This window comes from Frieseomelitta varia, unplaced genomic scaffold (assembly GCF_011392965.1).
Source record: "Frieseomelitta varia isolate USP_RPSP 00005682 unplaced genomic scaffold, Fvar_1.2 scaffold_134, whole genome shotgun sequence".
NCBI lineage: Eukaryota > Metazoa > Arthropoda > Insecta > Hymenoptera > Apidae > Frieseomelitta > Frieseomelitta varia.
Genome location: NW_025109017.1, coordinates 114,518 through 134,917, shown reverse-complemented (window position 1 = coordinate 134,917; position 20,400 = coordinate 114,518). Strand labels below are relative to the sequence as shown.

General features: G+C 35.4%; 3 protein-coding genes and 1 long non-coding RNA gene across 12 annotated transcripts in view; all 4 read right to left on the bottom strand.

The window, feature by feature from the left end:
• LOC122530190 (probable tyrosine-protein phosphatase F54C8.4) overlaps positions 1-7,947 on the bottom strand; it is a 47,671-nt gene extending 39,724 nt beyond the window's left edge. The window contains exons 1-2 of one of the 3 annotated variants that reach the window (XM_043656957.1): positions 7,707-7,947; positions 6,918-6,993 (exon numbers count right to left, since the gene is read on the bottom strand). In XM_043656957.1, the coding sequence (XP_043512892.1) occupies positions 6,918-6,993; positions 7,707-7,729 (99 nt within the window). In that variant the 5' untranslated portion in view covers positions 7,730-7,947. The remainder of the gene's footprint in view (positions 1-6,917; positions 6,994-7,706) is intronic. The other 2 variants (XM_043656952.1, XM_043656942.1) reach the window with 2 other exon arrangements.
• Positions 7,948-8,164: 217 nt separating this feature from the next.
• Positions 8,165-9,617, bottom strand: LOC122530204 (protein DPCD). The gene is made up of 4 exons (XM_043656969.1): positions 9,354-9,617; positions 8,705-8,907; positions 8,358-8,591; positions 8,165-8,284 (listed from the first exon to the last, which is right to left on the bottom strand). The coding sequence occupies exons 1-4, from the start codon at positions 9,430-9,432 to the stop codon at positions 8,180-8,182; spliced, it is 621 nt and encodes a 206-aa protein (XP_043512904.1). The 5' UTR covers positions 9,433-9,617; the 3' UTR covers positions 8,165-8,179.
• A 1,326-nt stretch (positions 9,618-10,943) lies between these two features.
• LOC122530230 (segmentation protein cap'n'collar) overlaps positions 10,944-20,400 on the bottom strand; it is a 99,004-nt gene continuing 89,547 nt past the window's right edge. For all 7 annotated transcript variants that reach the window (XM_043657035.1, XM_043657027.1, XM_043657019.1 and 4 more), the window contains 6 exons: positions 14,512-14,800; positions 13,893-14,041; positions 13,636-13,812; positions 13,447-13,545; positions 12,970-13,334; positions 10,944-12,895 (listed from right to left, as the gene is read on the bottom strand). In XM_043657035.1, the coding sequence (XP_043512970.1) occupies positions 12,728-12,895; positions 12,970-13,334; positions 13,447-13,545; positions 13,636-13,812; positions 13,893-14,041; positions 14,512-14,800 (1,247 nt within the window). In that variant the 3' untranslated portion in view covers positions 10,944-12,727. The remainder of the gene's footprint in view (positions 12,896-12,969; positions 13,335-13,446; positions 13,546-13,635; positions 13,813-13,892; positions 14,042-14,511; positions 14,801-20,400) is intronic.
• On the bottom strand, positions 15,277-18,704 carry LOC122530277. The gene is made up of 2 exons (XR_006306950.1): positions 17,195-18,704; positions 15,277-16,912 (listed from the first exon to the last, which is right to left on the bottom strand). It is a non-coding gene; the product is annotated as an uncharacterized LOC122530277 (long non-coding RNA).

Genomic DNA, 20,400 nt, shown 5'->3' with positions numbered 1-20,400 from the left:
TTGGCAATTGAATTAGACGTGTGCAGGAACGTGTATGCTTCGTTCTACTCGAGTGTCGAACAATGTAGAACTGGTAAAACAGCAGTCGTCCAGTTAACCACCAGCAACTGACTGCGGACCATAACGAGTGGCCAAACCGTACACAATAATTCGTCGCTTTTCTTTTCGAACTCGTCGGTACGATATCGCTGGATAGAAATTATTCAGAAGTAATAAATTTATTATTTGCTTTGTCCATTTTGTTTTACGCGAATAATATACTTAAAGCTGAGAAAATATTACAATTTTTGGAGCAAAAAAATTCTCGACGCGCAAGAGGTTAAGCGTCCACAGTTTGGGACCGAAAGCGGACGCTTATGAGGGGTGGTGTAATTCTGCGAATTGGCACCAAGAAGATTGGTACCGATACCAGACACGTGCGGCTAATTCCATTGTTTGCAACTATTGTTCGATTGTTGAGAAATTTAACATTTCAACAATTTTATTCAAACTGAATACATTTTGAGTTAGTTTATATTCAATACGTAGATATTAAATGAATAGATTTTAAATTATTTTATATTTAATACGTAGATATTTTATTAACTAAATAAAGCAATGAATTGTAACAAATTATACGTACATTATAATAAATACATACATACATACTTTTCAACTAAATAAAGCAATAATTGCAAAATGATCTAAATTTCTCGAGAATTTATTAAAATTCGTTGTTACTAACTGTAAAAGTAGTTGTTACTGAATAATTATAACCTGAGCATCTTTGTTTAAATTGTTTGAACAAGTTACGTAGTTAATTTTTAATGAAATGTTACATTTTTCTATTTAATGTCTAATAATTTTGATATTTAAACGAAATGTCATATCTTCTATTTAACGTCTAATTTTAACGTTTCAACGAAATGTTATATTTTCAATTCAACATAGTTAATATCTTTTAATTAAGACTCGAACCGACGCGGTAGCTTAACAGACGAAAAAAGTAATCCTGAAATGCATTTTAGTTGAGGAAAAACTAATACATTTTAGTTTAGGAGAAATAAAATGAAAGTTTCATTTTGAAACTGAGTGCTGAAAATTACAACCTCTCCAAAAGAACTCATTAAAGAAATAAACAGCCACTGTTTGTCTTTCAAAAGACAAATACATAATTGTTCTATGACACACTATACCTGTACTGATTCATTCATAACAACGATATATCGTTATTATCGGCGCTGAGAGGGTTAAAGCAGAAGTTAACCGCCGATTTCTAGGAACCAACGTGGCAGTTAACGTGTTAATAGTTAAGCATTATTTTCGCGACGAACGAAAAAATTACAGGGAAGAATTCGTCTCGGGGAAATTTCGAAAGTCGGAGAAAGAGTATGGCCATCATAAGTCGGCATGAAAATCGTACTGCTGCGCGTTTGCCCGCGCGATTAGCGTCTACGACGAGGCACACTGCCGCCGTTTATTACTTCCGACAGTGAACAAACAGTGAACAAATCGATTACAATCATCGAAGCCGGTTGCTTAATATTTTGCTTTAAAAAAAAAAAAAAGAGAGAAAGAGAGAAGAAGAGAGAAAGAGGAAGAAGAGGGGAGGAGAAGGGAAAAGAAGGACGAAACGAAAGCCAAAAAGTCCGAGAAACACGAAGTCCGGACCATGACACGGATATATTCTTCACTACGAAGTTTGCCAGGGACTTGTTCATAAATCACATCTGTAGAAAAAAAAAAAACGTTCGCAGTTTTGTTGGGCGACATGCGCTAGCAAAATACGCATGTATCACGTATGGCAGCCGGTGAATGATGGTCTCGGTGTGCCTGACAAATTAATTCGACGTCTTCGGCGCGTAATTTCGAAGATTCTTTCCACGTGTTCGGCGATTTTTTTTCTCTCCCGGTGTAGAGAAGAAATCTCGTGAATTGTCGCCGGCCTGTATTATTAATCAGGCGCAAATCGTCGCACGTGCGGACTCGTCCGATAGGTATAAACACACCGACCGGGGATATTTTCATTCCGAGAGTGTATATTACGTTACACGGCAATTAATGCATTATTAATGCGTCTCGTGCAAAACAGATGAACAACAGTGGAACAACCGATGATTAAAACGTACAACTCCCATCGGGCATGTCAAAGTAAAAGAAACAAGAATAATTTTATCATACAAGGGGGAGCTTTTGATTTGAAAAGTTATTTAACTTGCTTTGCATCTCATTGTGTTTGAGAGTTAATTGGAAAAAGAATATAATAATTATATTAATAATTATATGATATAATAAGATAATTATATAAAAATAAATCGACGAAATTGAGAGAATTAATTTACTAATATACGAAAAAATTCTCCAACGAGAAGAAGAGGAAAAATGGACGAAACGTCGGTTTCTCAGGAAGTGGGTTTTGTCTCGTGCAAAACAGATGAACAACGGTGGAACAACCGATGATTAAAGCGTACAACTTCCATCGGACACGTCAAAGTAAAAGAAACAAGAATAATTTTATCATACAAGGGGGAGCTTTTGATTTGAAAAGTTATTCAACCTTTGCATCGTAAGAAGAAACGAATAATAATGCCCTTGACACCTTCCATTGTTTAAAAGTTAGTTGAGAAAAGAATATATTATTATATGATATAATATATATTAATAATTATATAATATAATAAAATAATTATATAAAAATAAATCGGCGAAATTGAGAGAATTAGTTTACTAATGTACGAAAAAAAAATTTTTCCAACGAGAAGAAGAGAAAAAATGGACGAAACGGTTTCTCAGGAAGTGGGTTTCGTCTCGTGCAAAATGAACAACGGTGGAACAACCGATAATTAAAACGTACAACACCCATCGGACACGTCAAAGTAAAAGAAACAAGAATAATTTCATAATACAACGGGGAGCTTTTGATTTAAAAAGTTATTCAACTTGCTTTGCATCTCATTGTGTTTAAGAGTTAATTGAAAAAAGAATATAATAATTATATAATATAATAAAATAATTATATAAAAATAAATCGGCGAAATTGAGAGAATTAATTTACTAATATACGAAAAAATTCTCCAACGAGAAGAAGAGGAAAAATGGACGAAACGTCGGTTTCTCAGGAAGTGGGTTTCACCGTGGGTGAGAGCAACGAGGGTGGTTTGCCCGAATGTAACCGAGAAGTTACGAGCGATAGCGATCTGAATGTTGAAAATCTTTCGGGGGTTGAAACACAGATATCACCCACGAAGACAGCCTATCCATTTTCAAGAGGATTCCAGCCTCGAGCTCGAGCCAGGAATTAATATTCCCTTTCTACAGTGCAGAATTTGCCCACTGTCGGTTGGAAACGATCCCGAGGGATCGGGAAACCTCAGGTATTCCTAGGCAAAGAACGGTAAGAATGAAGAAATACCACACAATCCGATATCGTCTGTGCTTATCTCTTCCTTGATTTCCCACGTTTAAATCATTTCACGTCTTTCGTTCAAAGACGAAGAAATCTCTTACCCTCCCTCACTTCGCATTTCATTCTACACTCGAGTCAGTTAGTTATTCTACTTTTACTTTCTACGCGAGCTCGTATCCTTCAATCTATCAGATTACTCTTCCCTTCTTCAACTGGTAGCTCGCGTTAAGATGCTTCTCTCTGCGCGAAATGCGACAACGGTACTCTCGAAAGGGGATAAACATCAAAACGAGTAACGCGCGTAATAACCGTGTCTATCGCTTCATCTCTCTCGGTGATTTGTCCCTCGCGTTGCATCTTTCCTCGCGATAAGCAAGCCGTAACGCGCGTGCGAGACGAGCAGACTTCTGCAAGTATACAAAATATCGACGAACGTAGCTTGGTATAATACTCTTACTCTTTATGGAAAATATTTTCGCGACACTGGGTACACAGAGGTACAGAAACTGGGGAATACGAATTAAACACACTTGCTGACAATGAAGAAAACTTATGGCTTACTTATACGTACGAATATAAATTTTACAAAAGACAAAGCCAAATTTTTTAGTTTTGTTGAAATTTCTGCGACCCCCAAATTTATAATGGTTAACCTCTTCACCACCTTGGCCAATTTACATCCTATGAAAAAGCTACTTCCATCCGCGTTACAAAAATTTATTTATTTAAAACGTTCTAAATTTCTAAATTTAGAAATTTAGAAATTAAAAAAAAATATTATAAAAAGTTATAAATTTAAAAATTATTATAGAAATTTAGAAATTTAAAAAATTATTATAGAAATTTAGAAATTTAAAAAAAATATTATACAAATTTACAAATTTAAAAAAAATATTATATAAATTTATTTATAAATTTCTAAATTTATTTAAAATTCGTTAATAGTTGCTTTGAGAATGTCTAGCAAATTGAGAAGAACTAGCAAGCGAAGAGAATCGAAGTGAAAAGCTTTCGGGCGAAATCTAAAAGCTCACAGCGAAGTGTCCTCCGCTCCGACTTAACGAGTGAGCCAAGTACATAAAAGTTCATCAGGGCAAACGTCGGCCTCCTCCTCCTCCTCCTCGTCGGCAAATTACACGCGTACGAAATTCAATCCAAAATTAAAATCGACTTTAAAGCGCATCTTTTACAATGTATACGGCGACCACGGCGGTATCGGCTTAAATTCGCCGTGGCCGGGGTGAAAAAGAGAGGAAAGCGAGAGGGGAGAAAGGTAGAAAGCGTATAGCGTGTCGGCGAGGACGGTATCACGTTTCGTGTGAGCCGATATTTGTTACACGTTCTTATAGAAGATGAAGAAGCGGTGCGTCGTGCGGCCCGAAGGCGCCGAGGTGAGGCTGGCACGAGTACGAGAACACGAGCACGAGCACGAGAGCACGGGCAAGAACATGAAAGCAGGAGAAGAGAAAAGAGAGAGCGAGAGAGGGAGCACACGGAGCCACGAGCTCGCGCACAGGCATTTCAGGGCCCTATTAACGAGTGGCCCCCCGCGGCCGATGCAACGGGCCCAATCAACCCAACTCCAATTCCTGGACCTCGCTTCGACTTGTTTTATGTAATGCCCGCGACGCCAGAATCAATTAGTCGGGGCACCCTCCTATTTTGCGTATGCGTGCGCGGTCAATCCCGGGCCAAAAAGGTACCGAAACTTATTTGCAACTGTCCGCCGGTTTGGTCCGGGTTGGACGCCGGTAGACGAGAAAAACCGGTTCGCTGAGAGTTAGACGGAAATTAAATGGCTGGAAACAAACGGAGGGGGACGGGAGAGAGAGGGGGGGATAGCGGACTCGTCTCCAGCCGAGAGATTTTCACGTGGAAATCTACATATTCGTCGCTTCTCATCTGTGAAACATTCGCGAAAGTCACGTCCTTGTCTTTGTAAAGTTTATAAGTTCTACAGAGATTTGGAAGACTCATACCAAGTATATGCGATATATCTAGCGTTGTAATGAAATTATAAGTAAGATGGAAGAATTGTTCAGAGGGTAAAGGGAGGAATGACGAGAAGATGTAACTGATTCACATATTTTCAGGTGCACGTATCCCTGAAAATCGAGGAACTTCGGTGAATGCAGCTAGATCACAGCACGAGCGCGATACATCACACAGCGGCAAACCCTGCATCGGGCCGTACGATCGCACTTTGTTCAGCTACTAGGCAAACAATCGTGCCGAGCTATTCACTAACCAAAAAGCGCCGGCCGCGCGTATCGGGCCAAAAAAGTGTGTGCATATATCAAGCTTGTTTATATCTACGCTGGAGCCGGGACATGCAACAATACAGCAATTTGGCTCGGACCGATACCAGATCTCACGGAGGTGTCTTTCCCACCTTACCGTTACCAACACCGGCCCATCGACAAACAAGCCTCCCTCGTCCCGAATACCACACCAGTGGCATAGAATCGATTTTTATCCGATGGATAAAAATTCGCGTCCCACACACTCACCTCTTCTCCTCTCGTGCCTACTGTGTTTCAAGTTCAACTCTTGCTTTTCACTCTTGTTTTTCACTTTTTATTTTTTCCAACTTTCATCTATTGCTGCAGTGTCAGATATACATAATATAAATACGTATTTAATTTTCGCTATCGACTGATTTTATTTTTTTCAAGTATCGTAATCAGCATCTAGTCAATTGTACCACGAACGTCACGTCGTAATTCAACTAATATCGTTATCCAAATTTCATAAATCACAGCTTACAAGTTACACCGGCGCTGATAAATTCTCTTATATAACGGTAACAGATACATAAATGGCAAGTCATTACGTAGTCAGTTTACAAATTACGTGACACCATTATTAAATGTTGACTTCTTTTTTTTTTTTTTTTCATATGTCCGATCAACATCACGGCAAATAAAAATGGTTTCCTATACCACTGGCATCGATTTCACGGTGGCCCGTGCCACGTATCTCCGAACATGTACACGCATACCTAACTCGTACAACACGCACCGACGCGTATGGACACCGACACTGTATCCTCTATTTCTGGAATTCGACGCGATCTTATCTCGGCCTCGAAGTCGCCACGACCCCCGCGAAGAGGATCTTTGATTTAGTACGAAGGGGAAGGGAAAAAAAAGAGAGAGAGAGAACAGCAACGTGGCTCCAAGGATACCGACCATTCATCTAACAGCGACGGCTCCAGAAACGCGATTTGCAAATGAAGATCATTTTTCTGAGCTCAGTTTAAGGGAACACGAAGTGTATAATCAATTAATCGCTATTTAAAACGAAACGAGATTCCCTTTTTTGTTCGAGAAACGCGCAGTCATTCCGCTCTGTAACTGTAACTGTATTATAATTTTTTTTGCAATCTACTTGATTAGTAAATTAATCGACGATGGATATCATGCAGTTTGTAAATTTGTTACGCATTAAAGATTAACGAAAGAAAGAAATATGCAAAACTATATATTGAGTTAAATATTTTTTATGCTTGTTGTAACGTGGACGCACTCACCTCTTTCAGTGGCACTTTAAAGGGTAGAATTTTTGTGCCACAGATCACCGTGCCATAGGGTTTATATTCCAACCACCTATGATAAAAAAAGATAACAGTAAAGAATAAGGGCATAACAAGCTAAAATAACTGTGTAAGATTTGAGCGTGCATTTATTTAATCATTTGTATCAATATAGCGCACACGCTCGCAAATATACGCGTGTATATGGTGTATGCAACAGGTGATGTTAAACAAAAAGAAAAGCGAATATCACTATGTGAACATTTACTTGGATTCATTTTTGATCACGTTAGATGATAAAAATTGAAATTATTTGACGACCAATGACAATAACGACATTTGTAAAATTTTATTTTATGGAAAGTGATGGGAAATAATGTGTAGAAACTGAGCTATTTTAAAGTTTTATACTCGATACTTTCTACGTTCGAATCAGAAAGCACCATCTGTGGAATATCCTACTAACAAAGAAGGACGCGTTTCTCAACCGATAAGTTAACCACCATACAAACTGCGTCGAGCAATGGATTTAGAAACATCAGAAATTTATTATTAATTAATGTTATGCAATAGACGAACTTAAATACACATAGAAGCCTTTCAGCTGATAATTAATTAGACTCCTGTCGTTAATACTGCTTGAAAAAGAAATATCGAAAACAACAAGAAAAGTCGGCATAACATAACCTCTATGTAATGTGACCTCCGACTAAGACTATTCTGCAGTTTTAAATGCCTCATCAAATTCACTGGTATTATAAAAAATAAAAAACTAACAATACTTGCCTTGCAGGTATAGATTTCGGCATATTCGTCGCTTGTTTAGATATTACAATGCGAAATCAAAAGCACACCGAAACGCAATACCACTAACATAGTACACACACGCAGCAGACAGATGCGGTCGATAGTAGTCACTAGACTGAGTACGCAGATCGATCGATCTCCCGATTTTCGCGCGCGCAATACCACTAAATTGACAAATTGATTTCACACAAAAACCACTTGCAATCGTTTCACTTTGTATTAAGTAAATACTTACCGTTTGATTATCATACGCAGAAAAATTACATAGATCGATATATTTTTCAATAAATTTGTTTCGATAAAATTTTCAATTATATATAACAATATATTTAATTTATATAATAATCAACATTATGATCTGAAATTTAGCTTCATTTTCTCACACATCCATTTTACGAGCATAACTATGGGCAAACAGTAAAGAAAATTGGTTTTAAAAAGGAAAATTTTTATTAGCTTATTGGACACTGTACGTCGCCATCTTTTCTTACTTTCAATTGTAATATTTCAGCCAATACCTTTCTTTCCAATTCCAAAAGCGCGGGCGGTTTTTTGTACTACAAAAAAAAAAAGAAAAAATAAACACAAAAGCACTCTAAATGCATTAAAATGTTTGAACATTTTCCATACCGTAATAATCAATGTATTAAATTGATGTATAAAAGATATCCTGTCCTGTTCTACTTTCAATCCAACACGTTCCAAATCTGGTACTATTATCTTCTTAAAGTACTTTTTGTTAGTTGTACGAACAGTTATTGTGTTGTCATCTTCCGCTGTCACACTATATACATTCTGTGGATATGGTAAATTTCTTATGCGCCATTCTAGTGAAACTTTTGTACTTCTTCTTGTAATAAATGGCTATTATAAAGATATACGGTAGTAATTAGTATTGATTATACCTTGATATTATTTTATATATATAATTTCAATATATGTGTGATTGTATACGGCACAAAACAAACTTTACATACAGTACTTGAACTTTCTTCAATTCCATATACTTCAATATTATTTTGTCTAGGTTCTGGATTTCCAATTTCTACTTTCCAACCTACATCTTGTCCAAGTGTACCTTTTTCCTTCCATGCTCTCTTTACTAAAACATTTGTTTCCAAAAGATACTCTTCTACCATTTCTCTGCCATCTTCCATTAAAAAATGGACTTTTCTTTTTCCTATATGCAAAAATACAGAAATATTACATTTGGTGTAATTCTAAGAGCATGCTATGGAAATAATATAACTTCAATGTATTGCTGACAAAAGAGATAAAAATATATACGAACAAAAATAATAAAAATATAAACATATACAAGACTATATACATATATGTTGTATGTAATTCTATAAAGTATATTTACATTTTACGTTTAATATAAATGAATAATGTATTATATACATATATATAGCTTAATTATAGAGTGAGGATTAATTCATGGCATTATCATGAATGTAGAATACATTTGAAGTAACATTGCATTTATTGATCAAACATCTTTAAGGTTAAAAGTGTACATTTAAAAAAAATGTAAAAAAGCATTAAATAATTATGCTTACAGAAATTCAATACATAACAACAGCATTAAGTACGTAATATTAATATATTTTTAAATTATTTTACCATCTTGGATAATTGCAGTTTTCGTAGCAGTCTGAATGAGTCTCAACCATTCTTCACGCGCCATTGATAAATACATCATTAGTTTCTTAGCAACTATCTACTACATATATCATAACTATCAATATTTTACTAATACATGAAAAAAATCATCATGTAATGGATAAAGGGCGAAGAACTCGAGTCGTATGATATTTCCTTCTCAAAAGTCTTTATTCGACTGTCGGACTGTCGTCCGATCAGCCATCTCCCTTCCCAGGCACAAACCTCTTCTCGAACCATAAACAATCCGTTCCTATGGCGATCATCCCAATGATCGCCTACAATCAAATGATTTGTTTAAAAAGAAAAATAATTTGTAATTACATTCGAATGTCTCAGAAATTACATATTTGCTAATACTTAATTGCAAAACTCCTTGAAGACATTTTAAATATAAAATATCTGGATCTAAAATATTATTTTATCTGCGATAGACAGATGTAATATTAAGCATTTTTATATACTATATTAGAAATAACAATGACAAATATAATAAAGAAAAATATTTAACACATTAGGACATACTTTATTACAAAATTGTGTATTTTTAACACCCAGAGGTATAATAGTGTAATATTTAGAATTATTCTTGTTACAGAACATATGTTAACATTTATAAAATGCATTAGAAAAACATTTATAATAATTACTATAGAATCAATGTTGAGATTAATGTAAATCAAGCATCATAGACTTTTAAATAAAAGTTGAATAACAGAAAAATTATGAAAACTTTAAAAAAAAATACATTTATGTGTTTAAATTGTAATTTTATTAAAAAGATATTTTATTTTTATAGATAATTATAAAATGGATTACTTTATAATTAATAGCGATACGATTTCTTCGTATGATTTGAAAAAAACGATTATAATATGTACATCTAAAGCCAGTCAAATGGAAGATGGTTATTTTTAAAATTATATACCTATATTTTTATGCTTCATTTATAGATATAGTCTATTTGTACTTAAAGGGAATAGGTACGTTCAGCTTGACAGGTATTAAATAAGCTGGAGTGAGAAGTTCTAATTATTAGTTAGTAAAAAAATGATATGCAGAAGTCCTTAAAATCTTAAGAAATGTATATGTAATTACTATTACATTATAATCTTTGTACAATATCTTTAGTGTTCCTTGTTATAATATTATGAAAAAATATTTTTTTATTTAGTTATTATATAACATTACACATAATAAATGAAACAATTTTTTAAAAATATATTACACAGAACCAAAAAAAGAAAATAATATTAGCTAAACAGAATTGAAAATTGCAAAATTATCAGACTATTTTCGATGCTTGTGGTCTATGACACTGTAACTGCTTAGAAAATTTCAAATTTTGGTCTATTGAAAGTCTTACGTTACTTCTTTTGGATAGAAATATATCATACATCTTTATTGTAAAAGTTATTTTCATTTGTCAACATCATAATTAGGATTAGGATACAATAGTTTCCACAGTTTTAATCCTACTTTCAAACTCTTAATTTTTTAAAAATAGTACGAAGATGGATAAACGTCATGCATATATTATATTAAAATGTATACAGTAATTTCCCCAAAGGTTTATTCAGCTTTATTTATACAATGTAGAAATTTAATGACATGGGAGATCTTAAAATGACAATGTGATCAGATGGAATTGAGGATCTGTATAAACCTAGTTCGTTTGTACAATTCTCGAACAGAGTAATTGCAAATTATTCTTTAGCAATTCTTAACAATGTGATCTCCTTTCGCTAAATACAGTACGTAAAGGCAGCCTACACCCAATAATATAAATACAGTTGTGTAAATGTTAATAAAGACTTGACTATTATAAATTGTCGGCGTAAACAGTATTCCTTTCTCGTTTTTAATCTTATAGCGTATGTCTCATTGTTACTCTGCATATATGTATTTATATATATATACATGTACATACATAAATACATATGTTCGATATTTATACATGTATAATATTTATAGAAAATTATTCTAACTATATTAATATATACATACAAAGACAAATGTGAAATACCTAAACTTTATTTGTCCCTTATTTTATAAAAATATGTGTATTTGTTATATTTTCGTTCATATTTCAAACAATACTATTATTAATATTGTAGCAATACAACACATTGCATTAAAAGTATCCACATAGTCACATTAATTGCTAAATATCTTTATCACGTTATATTACAATTCATCGTTAATATTTCATTTGAACGGATTGAAATTTAACATTTTTGGAGCAGTTTTCTGTACAGAACACTAAACAGTTCATAGAACAATATACATTATTCGATGTTCTCAACGTATCTTTATTATTGTTTCTTTCATTTAATTCCAATTTAAATGCAGGTTTATTTTCATATTCCTGACTTTTATCGTTGCAAATTATAAACACATCAAGTATTTATGTCACTAGCAATATTCGCGTAAATATATTTTATCTCCTTTTTACCGAGTTATGTATAACAAACTCAATGACTTTTTATTTCTATTAAAATATTTACGAAGTTTGGCAAGTTTGTATAATTTTATATTGAAATTTAACAAATAAAAATAATATTGAATAGCCACATTTTGACATAATCGTAGACAGTTAATATCTGTGTCAGTTATATATCAAATATAGTATAGTTATAACTGAATAACTGCGTCTTGTAAAAAGGCAAGTATGGTATATATATATATGTATATATATAATATAATCACGTAATGCGTAAAAAACATGTACATGTACATATCTATTTAGAATTAAAACATATTTGTGTTAAAAATAATAAAAGAGAATTATAAGAAAGTTATTTTAATTGAATTATCTTCATAGGGATCCACTGAATTTTAATACGAAAAAAATGACATTTAAAACACTTTATATGATTCTTTTTTTTCTGAAAAGATCAATTCATATTTTCATTATTTAAAATAACGAAAAAAGATTTATATTTAAAAATATAACATAGACTTTTATAAGAATTGTCTACCTTTTTTCTACTCGCAAAGTTTATCGGTTTATTTATGATTTATAATTATATGTACAATAGGTATTTTTTACGTTTGGTGATTTATTTTCCAGTCGTAAAGAAACATGTGACTCAATGTGAGTCTTTGCGAAATTTTTGAAAAATTCTTCATTTATTTGAACATTATGAAATATATCAAATGTCGAGCAATAAGCTTTCTAAGCGAACTCTTCATTGCTATGTTTAAAATCAGAAGTGATTTTCCATCTCAATACCGCTTTTATGTTCGTTTTGCAAAAAGTACGGTCATCGTGGGAAGAAAACACAGTTTCTCTCATCATTATCAAACGTCTCAAACGTTTCTTGATAATTTCATCACTCTTTATGTTCAGGATCAGGTTTTGTTTTTGGTTCCATTGCCGTAGAACGTGGATGATGAGGATTCGTCTGATTCCTTGGCACTAACAATACATTTCCATCAGCAGACTGTTGAAGACTATACTCGTACGGATGGTACTGATTACCATCAGGATCGCGCAAGGACTGTAAATTGAATAATAAAATTGGTTTCAGTTTTAGTAAAAACTAAACGAATAATCAATGGAACCTGTACAAACCTGGAATACATGACGATAAAGTTGACTAAATTTGTCTTTTACACGTTGCCTTTCGATGAGCATAAATTCTCGTTCACGAATAAGCCTCATCTTGCGGTCTCTCATCTCTTTCACTTCATCAGCGAGACTGATGATTTGATCTAGTTTACGCTTACGACAATTTTGAGCGGCAACTTTATTCTTGCCCCGTCTCCTGATGTCACGGATCAAAGACAATTGAGCCTCACTGAGATCGTATTTACTGAGACGTTCGTTAAATTCGTCCATTGGAAGATTAATAATGTCGTTCACCGGAATAGGGACGTTCAATGCTCTTGCTCTTTTCTCGTCTCTAGTTAGGTGTTCCTCACTCTCGCTTTTACGTACTGGAAACAGACACGAACGAATTACGAAGGATATATTATACAACGAATGATAGACATACTATCATCAAAATACAGAATAATTATGCTCGGTCGGTTTGATCCTGATGGTTACCTTTTTTATCACGAGAAACTGGACGTTGCAGAGACCCGGAACTTTCGGCAGGCATATGGTACGTGTGATTATGATGAACATGCTCAACAGCTGAACGTCCTGCAAATATTGAATTAATTGACGTTCGAGTTCCGTAGATGTGATTGGAAATAAAAAGATTTCATACGTGTGAATATACGTATGCCTTACCTGATTGATGACGAGTGAAATCTACGCTACAACTATATTTTATTTCAGGTTGAGGGCCAGCCGCACCCTCGATCGGACCGGAATAGGCATTCCCTGGTGCCCCGGCACCAACTGTGTGCGAATCATAGTCATACTTCATAGGAGTGGTCGGATGTGCTGTTGCTCCAAGAGGAGAACCTGCGTGTTCAAGAAACAGGTGTAATGTCCATTCAGTTTTAATTACACACACGGCGTTGCTTGTTTATCAATAAACTAACCAGTTCCTTGTTCCTGAAAGTATCGTTTCGCAAACATCTGGTGCTTTTTCTGAGCAACTGGAGGCATAGTGCGTTCCGTTTGACATCTTGGAGAACCAGCGTTCCTTCCGGAAACGGAATAGCTGCAGTCGTACGACATGCGGTATTTGCTAACGTTAAAAAACACGAATCTCATATTACTATACAAAAGTCATTTTAACCTTTAGAGGCTGGTTTTTCCATCAATCTTTGTATTCACAAATACAAAGGACTTTTATATGTTCATCGTCGTGCAGTATTATGAAAACTAAATGAGCTCTTTGCAGTCTATAAATAAGCCTTTCATCCAATAGGTTGACAAAACGTGAAAAAATTGTTCAGAAATTTTATATTCATCTCTTGTTTCATCAGAGAGAGAAAAAAAAGTTATATTCTGTGGAAAAGAATCAATCTCATTCTAAATATGTTTTTTTTTCACATAGAAAGCATTAAAGAGTTTCTTTCGACATTTTTCGAGCCCATCGTGAAACCCCCATTAAAATAAAAAATAAAAGTAAAAATAGACTTCCCGTCGTCTGAAGCTTGATAAATACGGAATACGGTGATCATTTATCTCTGTATTCGACTATAACTTAATCACCTAGCGTAATCCATAGTGTAATGAGAATCAGCTTGCGTGTGACTGGAATTAGAACCAGTTTCCATCCATTCGCCATCCGAAAGGGATGGTACACGCTCGCTGCCCATGCTGCTGACAGCGCTATCGCTGGACGCGTCCATTCTTTCGTCTGTTACACCCGGAAGTGTCGTAACGCCTGTTGCCGAAGAGGTCGTACCACCAGCTGTCTGAACTCCTGACAAGGCCGCTGCTCCCGTTGGACCCGAGGTGTTGTTATTACCATTATCTAGCATGCGCATGGTATACATGCCTGTAACGTTTTATTTTATTTATAACAGTTCATTATCATCACGGCGTATCACCTACTATATTCTTATTCAATAATTTATCTTATACATATATATGTTACTGTCACTGTGATTAAAACAAATCTGCTCGATGAAGTTTTCGGCTTTCCTTAAAATAAACATACTATTTCTATGTTCACTTGATTTTTCAATATCTTGCTTAATGCGAAGGATATCGCTATATGTATGTACATCTTGATGCGATATGAATTGCACTCGAGATCTCAGCGCGAGTAGAAATGTTAACACTTCTCAATTAATATATCGCGATACTCTGCATTCGGTAAACAGATAATTCGAACGTTAAGAACGTCGTTCTTGAGCTAGATTCACTTGAAAATAATTATTGAAACGCAGTTGCGCACGTACAAAGTTCAATTTGCACTAAACAAATAGTTATTAACATAGAGGAAACGATAAAATATTGAATTCGTGATGATAAAATTTTCATAAATACATTTAATGAAGTTGTCGAGTCATAGTACAAATAGACGGATTGCTACAGATTCTACAAAATAATTACAACGCATATTTCATTAACCGGAATGAAAATAAAAACGCATGTTGCAAGAAGGGTAAGGCTCAAGGTCCGTTGGCCGTGAGGATTAATTGACATCGTATTAACATCAGCTATATTTCATAGCTGTTATTCGAGATAAAATCACGAAATTACGTAGCAAATTAGATATAGAAATGTGTTAATTTTATACGTGTTACTGACACTAATTGACATACTCCAGTTTAATTGAAAATAAACTCATCCAATCTGCAAACGTACTTTACATGTCTATCAAACAAAAACAAAAATTGTTGTCAGCAATGTACTCTCTAATCTACACGATGAAAAATTACCGCATCGAAATAATCAAGAGCAAGTAATTTTATGCTTTTATGTACGCTTGATATAGATAATAAATACGAGTTGGTGAGCTCGGTTATCGAAGAGCAACATATTGCAAGAATTCAGGGAAAAATCAATGATCGCTTTTAGAATTCACGTCGGCTACATGACAAGAAGTTAAACGGAGGAGAGCGTTTGCATTCAGAGAGATTAAGATGCAGCGGTGGTACTGATACCAATGTTTCTTAGAAACATTCAGCACATTCAGCTGCTACAGAATCGTACGTGACTAAGATCAAGTTTCACTCGTTCTTATCAACTAAATTTTACGAAAGGAAATACAATGCTCTGTTGCAACTTTTTTTCTTTTCCTTTTTCTGTTTCTACTTTTCTCAGCAGACTACGATAAAACTACGTGTCACACTGTCAAGTACGAACCGTTGCGAATAGTTCGATCTCACGCCAACTCTCCGATGTACACACATATCCCTCAAGTGTGTCCGTTTGTCACAAACAATTACGTAAATTATAGCGCAAGAAATAACAATCCATTATCATTATTCAGTGGTACTTTTTCATACGATTTAACGTTTTGATTAATGACATGCTCGTTGTATTTTAATGACGTTTGCCACGTGAGTCTATCATTTTTTCCATTTCGGTTTTACGCTCGTACGTACTCGATAACGGATTATCCAGTTGACGCGAGCGATGAATAAATATGAGGAGCAGAAGAGAAAAGAAAAAAATGTAGTAAGCAAACGAACACAGCAAATCGTTGAACTGCCGTGACTCGGCATGTTTCTCGATTTCAGCGATAAGCTATCAGACTTTCGAATTTACCTTTCAATGGAATTTGTAAATGAGCAACACGCTACTATTACATAATCGTCGTTCTTCGTTCGAACGACACCAGTAATTCCAGTGTTTAACTATCGGTTAATATCGAACGAGAGCTGTTCGAGTTCGATAGATTCAATGCTGGTCACGAAGTTAATCCAGAGTACATGTAGGTCGATGGCATATCAAACACGTGACATACTCTGCACATTGTGAACCGTGTATATAACCAACTATATATACACGAATTCCAAAGCTCGCGCATATTACGTTTCTCTCGTGACAAAATCGACCGATCGCCATCGTTTATGCACGTTTCTCTAGATGTACGTACGATACAGCGTGATGAAAATGTTTTCGGAATTTATGCGATTTATGTGGGACTAGACTGAAGCTGGAAATTCACGCGTAAAAAAAATATATATATATGTACTATTGTACTGTTTTATATATATATATATATATATATATATATATATATAATCATATGTATATATATATACTATTATATATCTATAGTAATATATAGATATATTACTATAGATATATATATTATTATGTTATGTAATTAATATATATGTATGTCTTTTTAATCACTGATATGACTTGTCGGAGACGTAAAATACACACACACACAATTTGAATATTACTCTATTTCGAGGAAAAAATTACCTACGTGGTATGTATACGATAACACCCATAGTCGCCATTTAAGCTCCAAGAGAGCTTAACCCAAAGACCGATGCTCTCGATCGTTTCCGACGTTTGAAAATCGTCCCTGGCGATATATCCTTCTTCTCGGTAGTTTCGCCTCAAACGAAATACATATACGTATGTATATAATGTATATAAACCGGTACTATATCTCGAGAATTTTCAAGGTACAGTAAACGGCACAATACGTGTAGGAGCGCATGTTCGCGAGAACGTCCGGGCGTGCATGTATTTTCTCGTGGTAACCAGCTCTTTAGCACCTTTACATTACCAGATGTTCCTTTCTCTCTTTCACAACAATCTTCCCCGGGTATATATTCAATCTACCTCCCGCTGGTGCATATTAATCGCGTCGAGATACAAACACCAACAGACACACACATACACACACACACACGCTCTTTCTTCGCGGATAATCCAACAACGACCCCGGTGGACAAAAGACGAAGATGCAATTAATTAATCGATGATCAGATATCGAGGATCCATCGCCACGATCCAAATATCTCTATCGTTCAGCGATACACAGCGTTCGACGACATTGTTCACTGCACAGAAACATCTTCGAGTGGAAACTAGCACGACACTCGTCGTATATCACAACCACATGATCGAAAGAAATTCGACGCGAGTTAAAAAAAAAAAAAGAAAAAGTTTATTAGGTAAAAGAGATTCGTTACATCGTCAGTTACGATCGGTTTGACTAGAAAACACACACGCGTGGCGAGGATTCATCGCGATTTCTCTTCGGGGAACACATTATGCCAGCACCGTCTAGACCCGTACGATCACCGCGACATCACGAGATACGTAAGATAGGCATTCGATCGCGAACGCAGCGTAAACATAACTACAGTGTGAGTATTTAAGTTGGTGGCGCGTAGCCGAGAGGCTGACCCAGCGCGGGGCGTCACCACTCGCTTCAAGAGGCTGGTGACTAGCGTCACTTTTCACTTCGGTATTGGACGGACACCGACGACGGTGGGAGCCGACGCGACGGCTACGTCGCGTGTCCACCGATTCGTCATACACGACACAATCAGCCCGCGTACCCTTGGACGATTCGTTGTCATCAGACGGAAAACTTTTAGTATCAGCGCCGAGTATTGGTATAACCTAGTCTAAGCCTTAAAAAAAATATATATATATTGTGTCAAGGAACGATACCGATAACGTACCATTGACAATTGCCATCTGCGTTACACCGTTTAAGTCCGGCGATATTTTTATTGCACCGTCACGTCATTACAACAGCCGCGCGAAACTGTTTTTCTACGCTTACCGTACTTGACGCATATTATGCTATATTCAATTCGTTATACGTATATATGTATTTATAGGCTTGTAATATATTTTTATTCTTAACGTGTAGGCATATTTTTTGGGTTTATTGAGTTCGACACACTATGTTTAACATGTTGCGAGGCACGTGCCACGCACGTCGAGAATCTTTTGTCCCAAAATTGCAATATTTCCTCAGTTTTAAATATACTTAAGTAAAACAAAATATAATAAAATTGATTACTTCTCAATAATTTCTATCCTCTATAGTGACATCATGCCGACGAGTTTAAAAAGAAAAGAAAGCGACGGATTATTGTACACGGTTTGGTCGCTCGTTATGGCTCGCAATCAGTGGTTAACCATCTTGCGCTGCAATGACGTGTCACGCACGTCGAGAATCTTTTGTCCCAAAGTTGCAATATTTTCTCAGTTTTCAGTATATTTAATTATAACCTAGGCAACACAAATAATAAATTCATTACTTTTCGGTAATTTCTATTTTGTTTAATTATTTCTAGAAAGTGACGGATTATTGTATACGGTTTGGTCACTCGTTATGGTCCGCAATCAGTTGCCAGCGCAAGTGGTTAACCTCTTATGCTGGAATGACGTGCCACGCACGTCGAGAATTTTTTGTCCCAAAATTGCAACATTTCCTCAGTTTTCAGTATATTTAATTATAACCCAAGCAACATTTATTACTTCTCGATCATTTCTATTTTGTTTAATTATTTCTAGAAAGCGACGGATTATTGTATACGGTTTGGTCGCTCGTTATGGTCCGCAATCAGTTGCCAGCGCAAGTGGTTAAGGAGAAAAGAATCTCGTTATCGATCGTGTAATGCAAGATACCGCGAATTCACAAAAAAAAAAAAAAAAAAAAAAAAAAAAAAAACATACATTTTACGCTATCAAGGAAACTGACCTTGCAAAAAAAAGCAAGTAAAAGCGCTTCATTTTGAACACGCTTTATCGTTTCAACGCCGCTTCAACGCTATGATTGGACTTTAGAATCCTTTCTGATAAACGCCCGGTGCTCTAAAAAAAGGTTGGAAACTTCCGTACGATACGCGCCAGATTCTGTTCGAATCAAACGGACTGAATTACTTCCAAATGTGGCGCGCGAAATTTGGCTGATAAGAATTGGCCAATTAATATTGAAATTATCGTGTTATCGTCGCGCGAAGTAGAATAACAAACAAGAACGCGTCTAAAAAAGTTGTACACCATTATGAAATTATTTTCAACAGAATGAAACATGATCGATGAAGGAGACAGAGACAGAGATAGATAGAGAGAGAGAGAGAGAGAGAGAGAGAGAGAGAGGGGCTACGCGCGGATTTTTCATACTACCATGTCTACTTCTAATTTTATCGGTGATGTAACTGGCCGATCGTTAAAGAGCTAATTTGTAATTCATTCGATGAAAAAATTTTCAAACCGACGCGAAATTCTTTTAAATATAAATTGTTTCTTCGACGCGAAAATACACGTAAAAATGTCTCTCTCTCTCTCTCTCTCTCTCTCTATGTTTAAATGCTTGCAAGCAAATGTGACGTGATTAGTAATAAAGCGTAACAAGGCAGCGATACGAACGAAACGCAAAAAGCTAAAGTGTCAGTAAACATTGTTGCTCAATATGCGCGAGTCTGATTCTAATATCTATACACATATAACGGGATTTTACGACATTTCACTGATTCATCCCGCAATGAAATAAAATGTGGACTGAAAGGCTTAACCTGATCTCATCTCGAATTGCGTGACTTATTTCGAGATCCCGTGAAAACGAATCACTGGACAACAATGAACGCGCCGTGTTGCCAGCAAGCAGCGTAAACTGTTCGTCTATGGTAATCGCGCGATATAACAGCGTAAGGAAAC

Bases quoted from the DNA above. Each gene is read 5' to 3' on its own strand.
- LOC122530204 (XM_043656969.1), bottom strand. From the start codon at position 9,432: ATGATGTATTTATCAATGGCGCGTGAAGAATGGTTGAGACTCATTCAG. The intron at 8,908-9,353 runs GTAAAATAATTT...TTTTGCATATAG, and splicing joins AACTGCAATTATCCAAGATG to GAAAAAGAAAAGTCCATTTT. The intron at 8,285-8,357 runs GTATGGAAAATG...TTTTTTTTGTAG, and splicing joins TTAATACATTGATTATTACG to TACAAAAAACCGCCCGCGCT.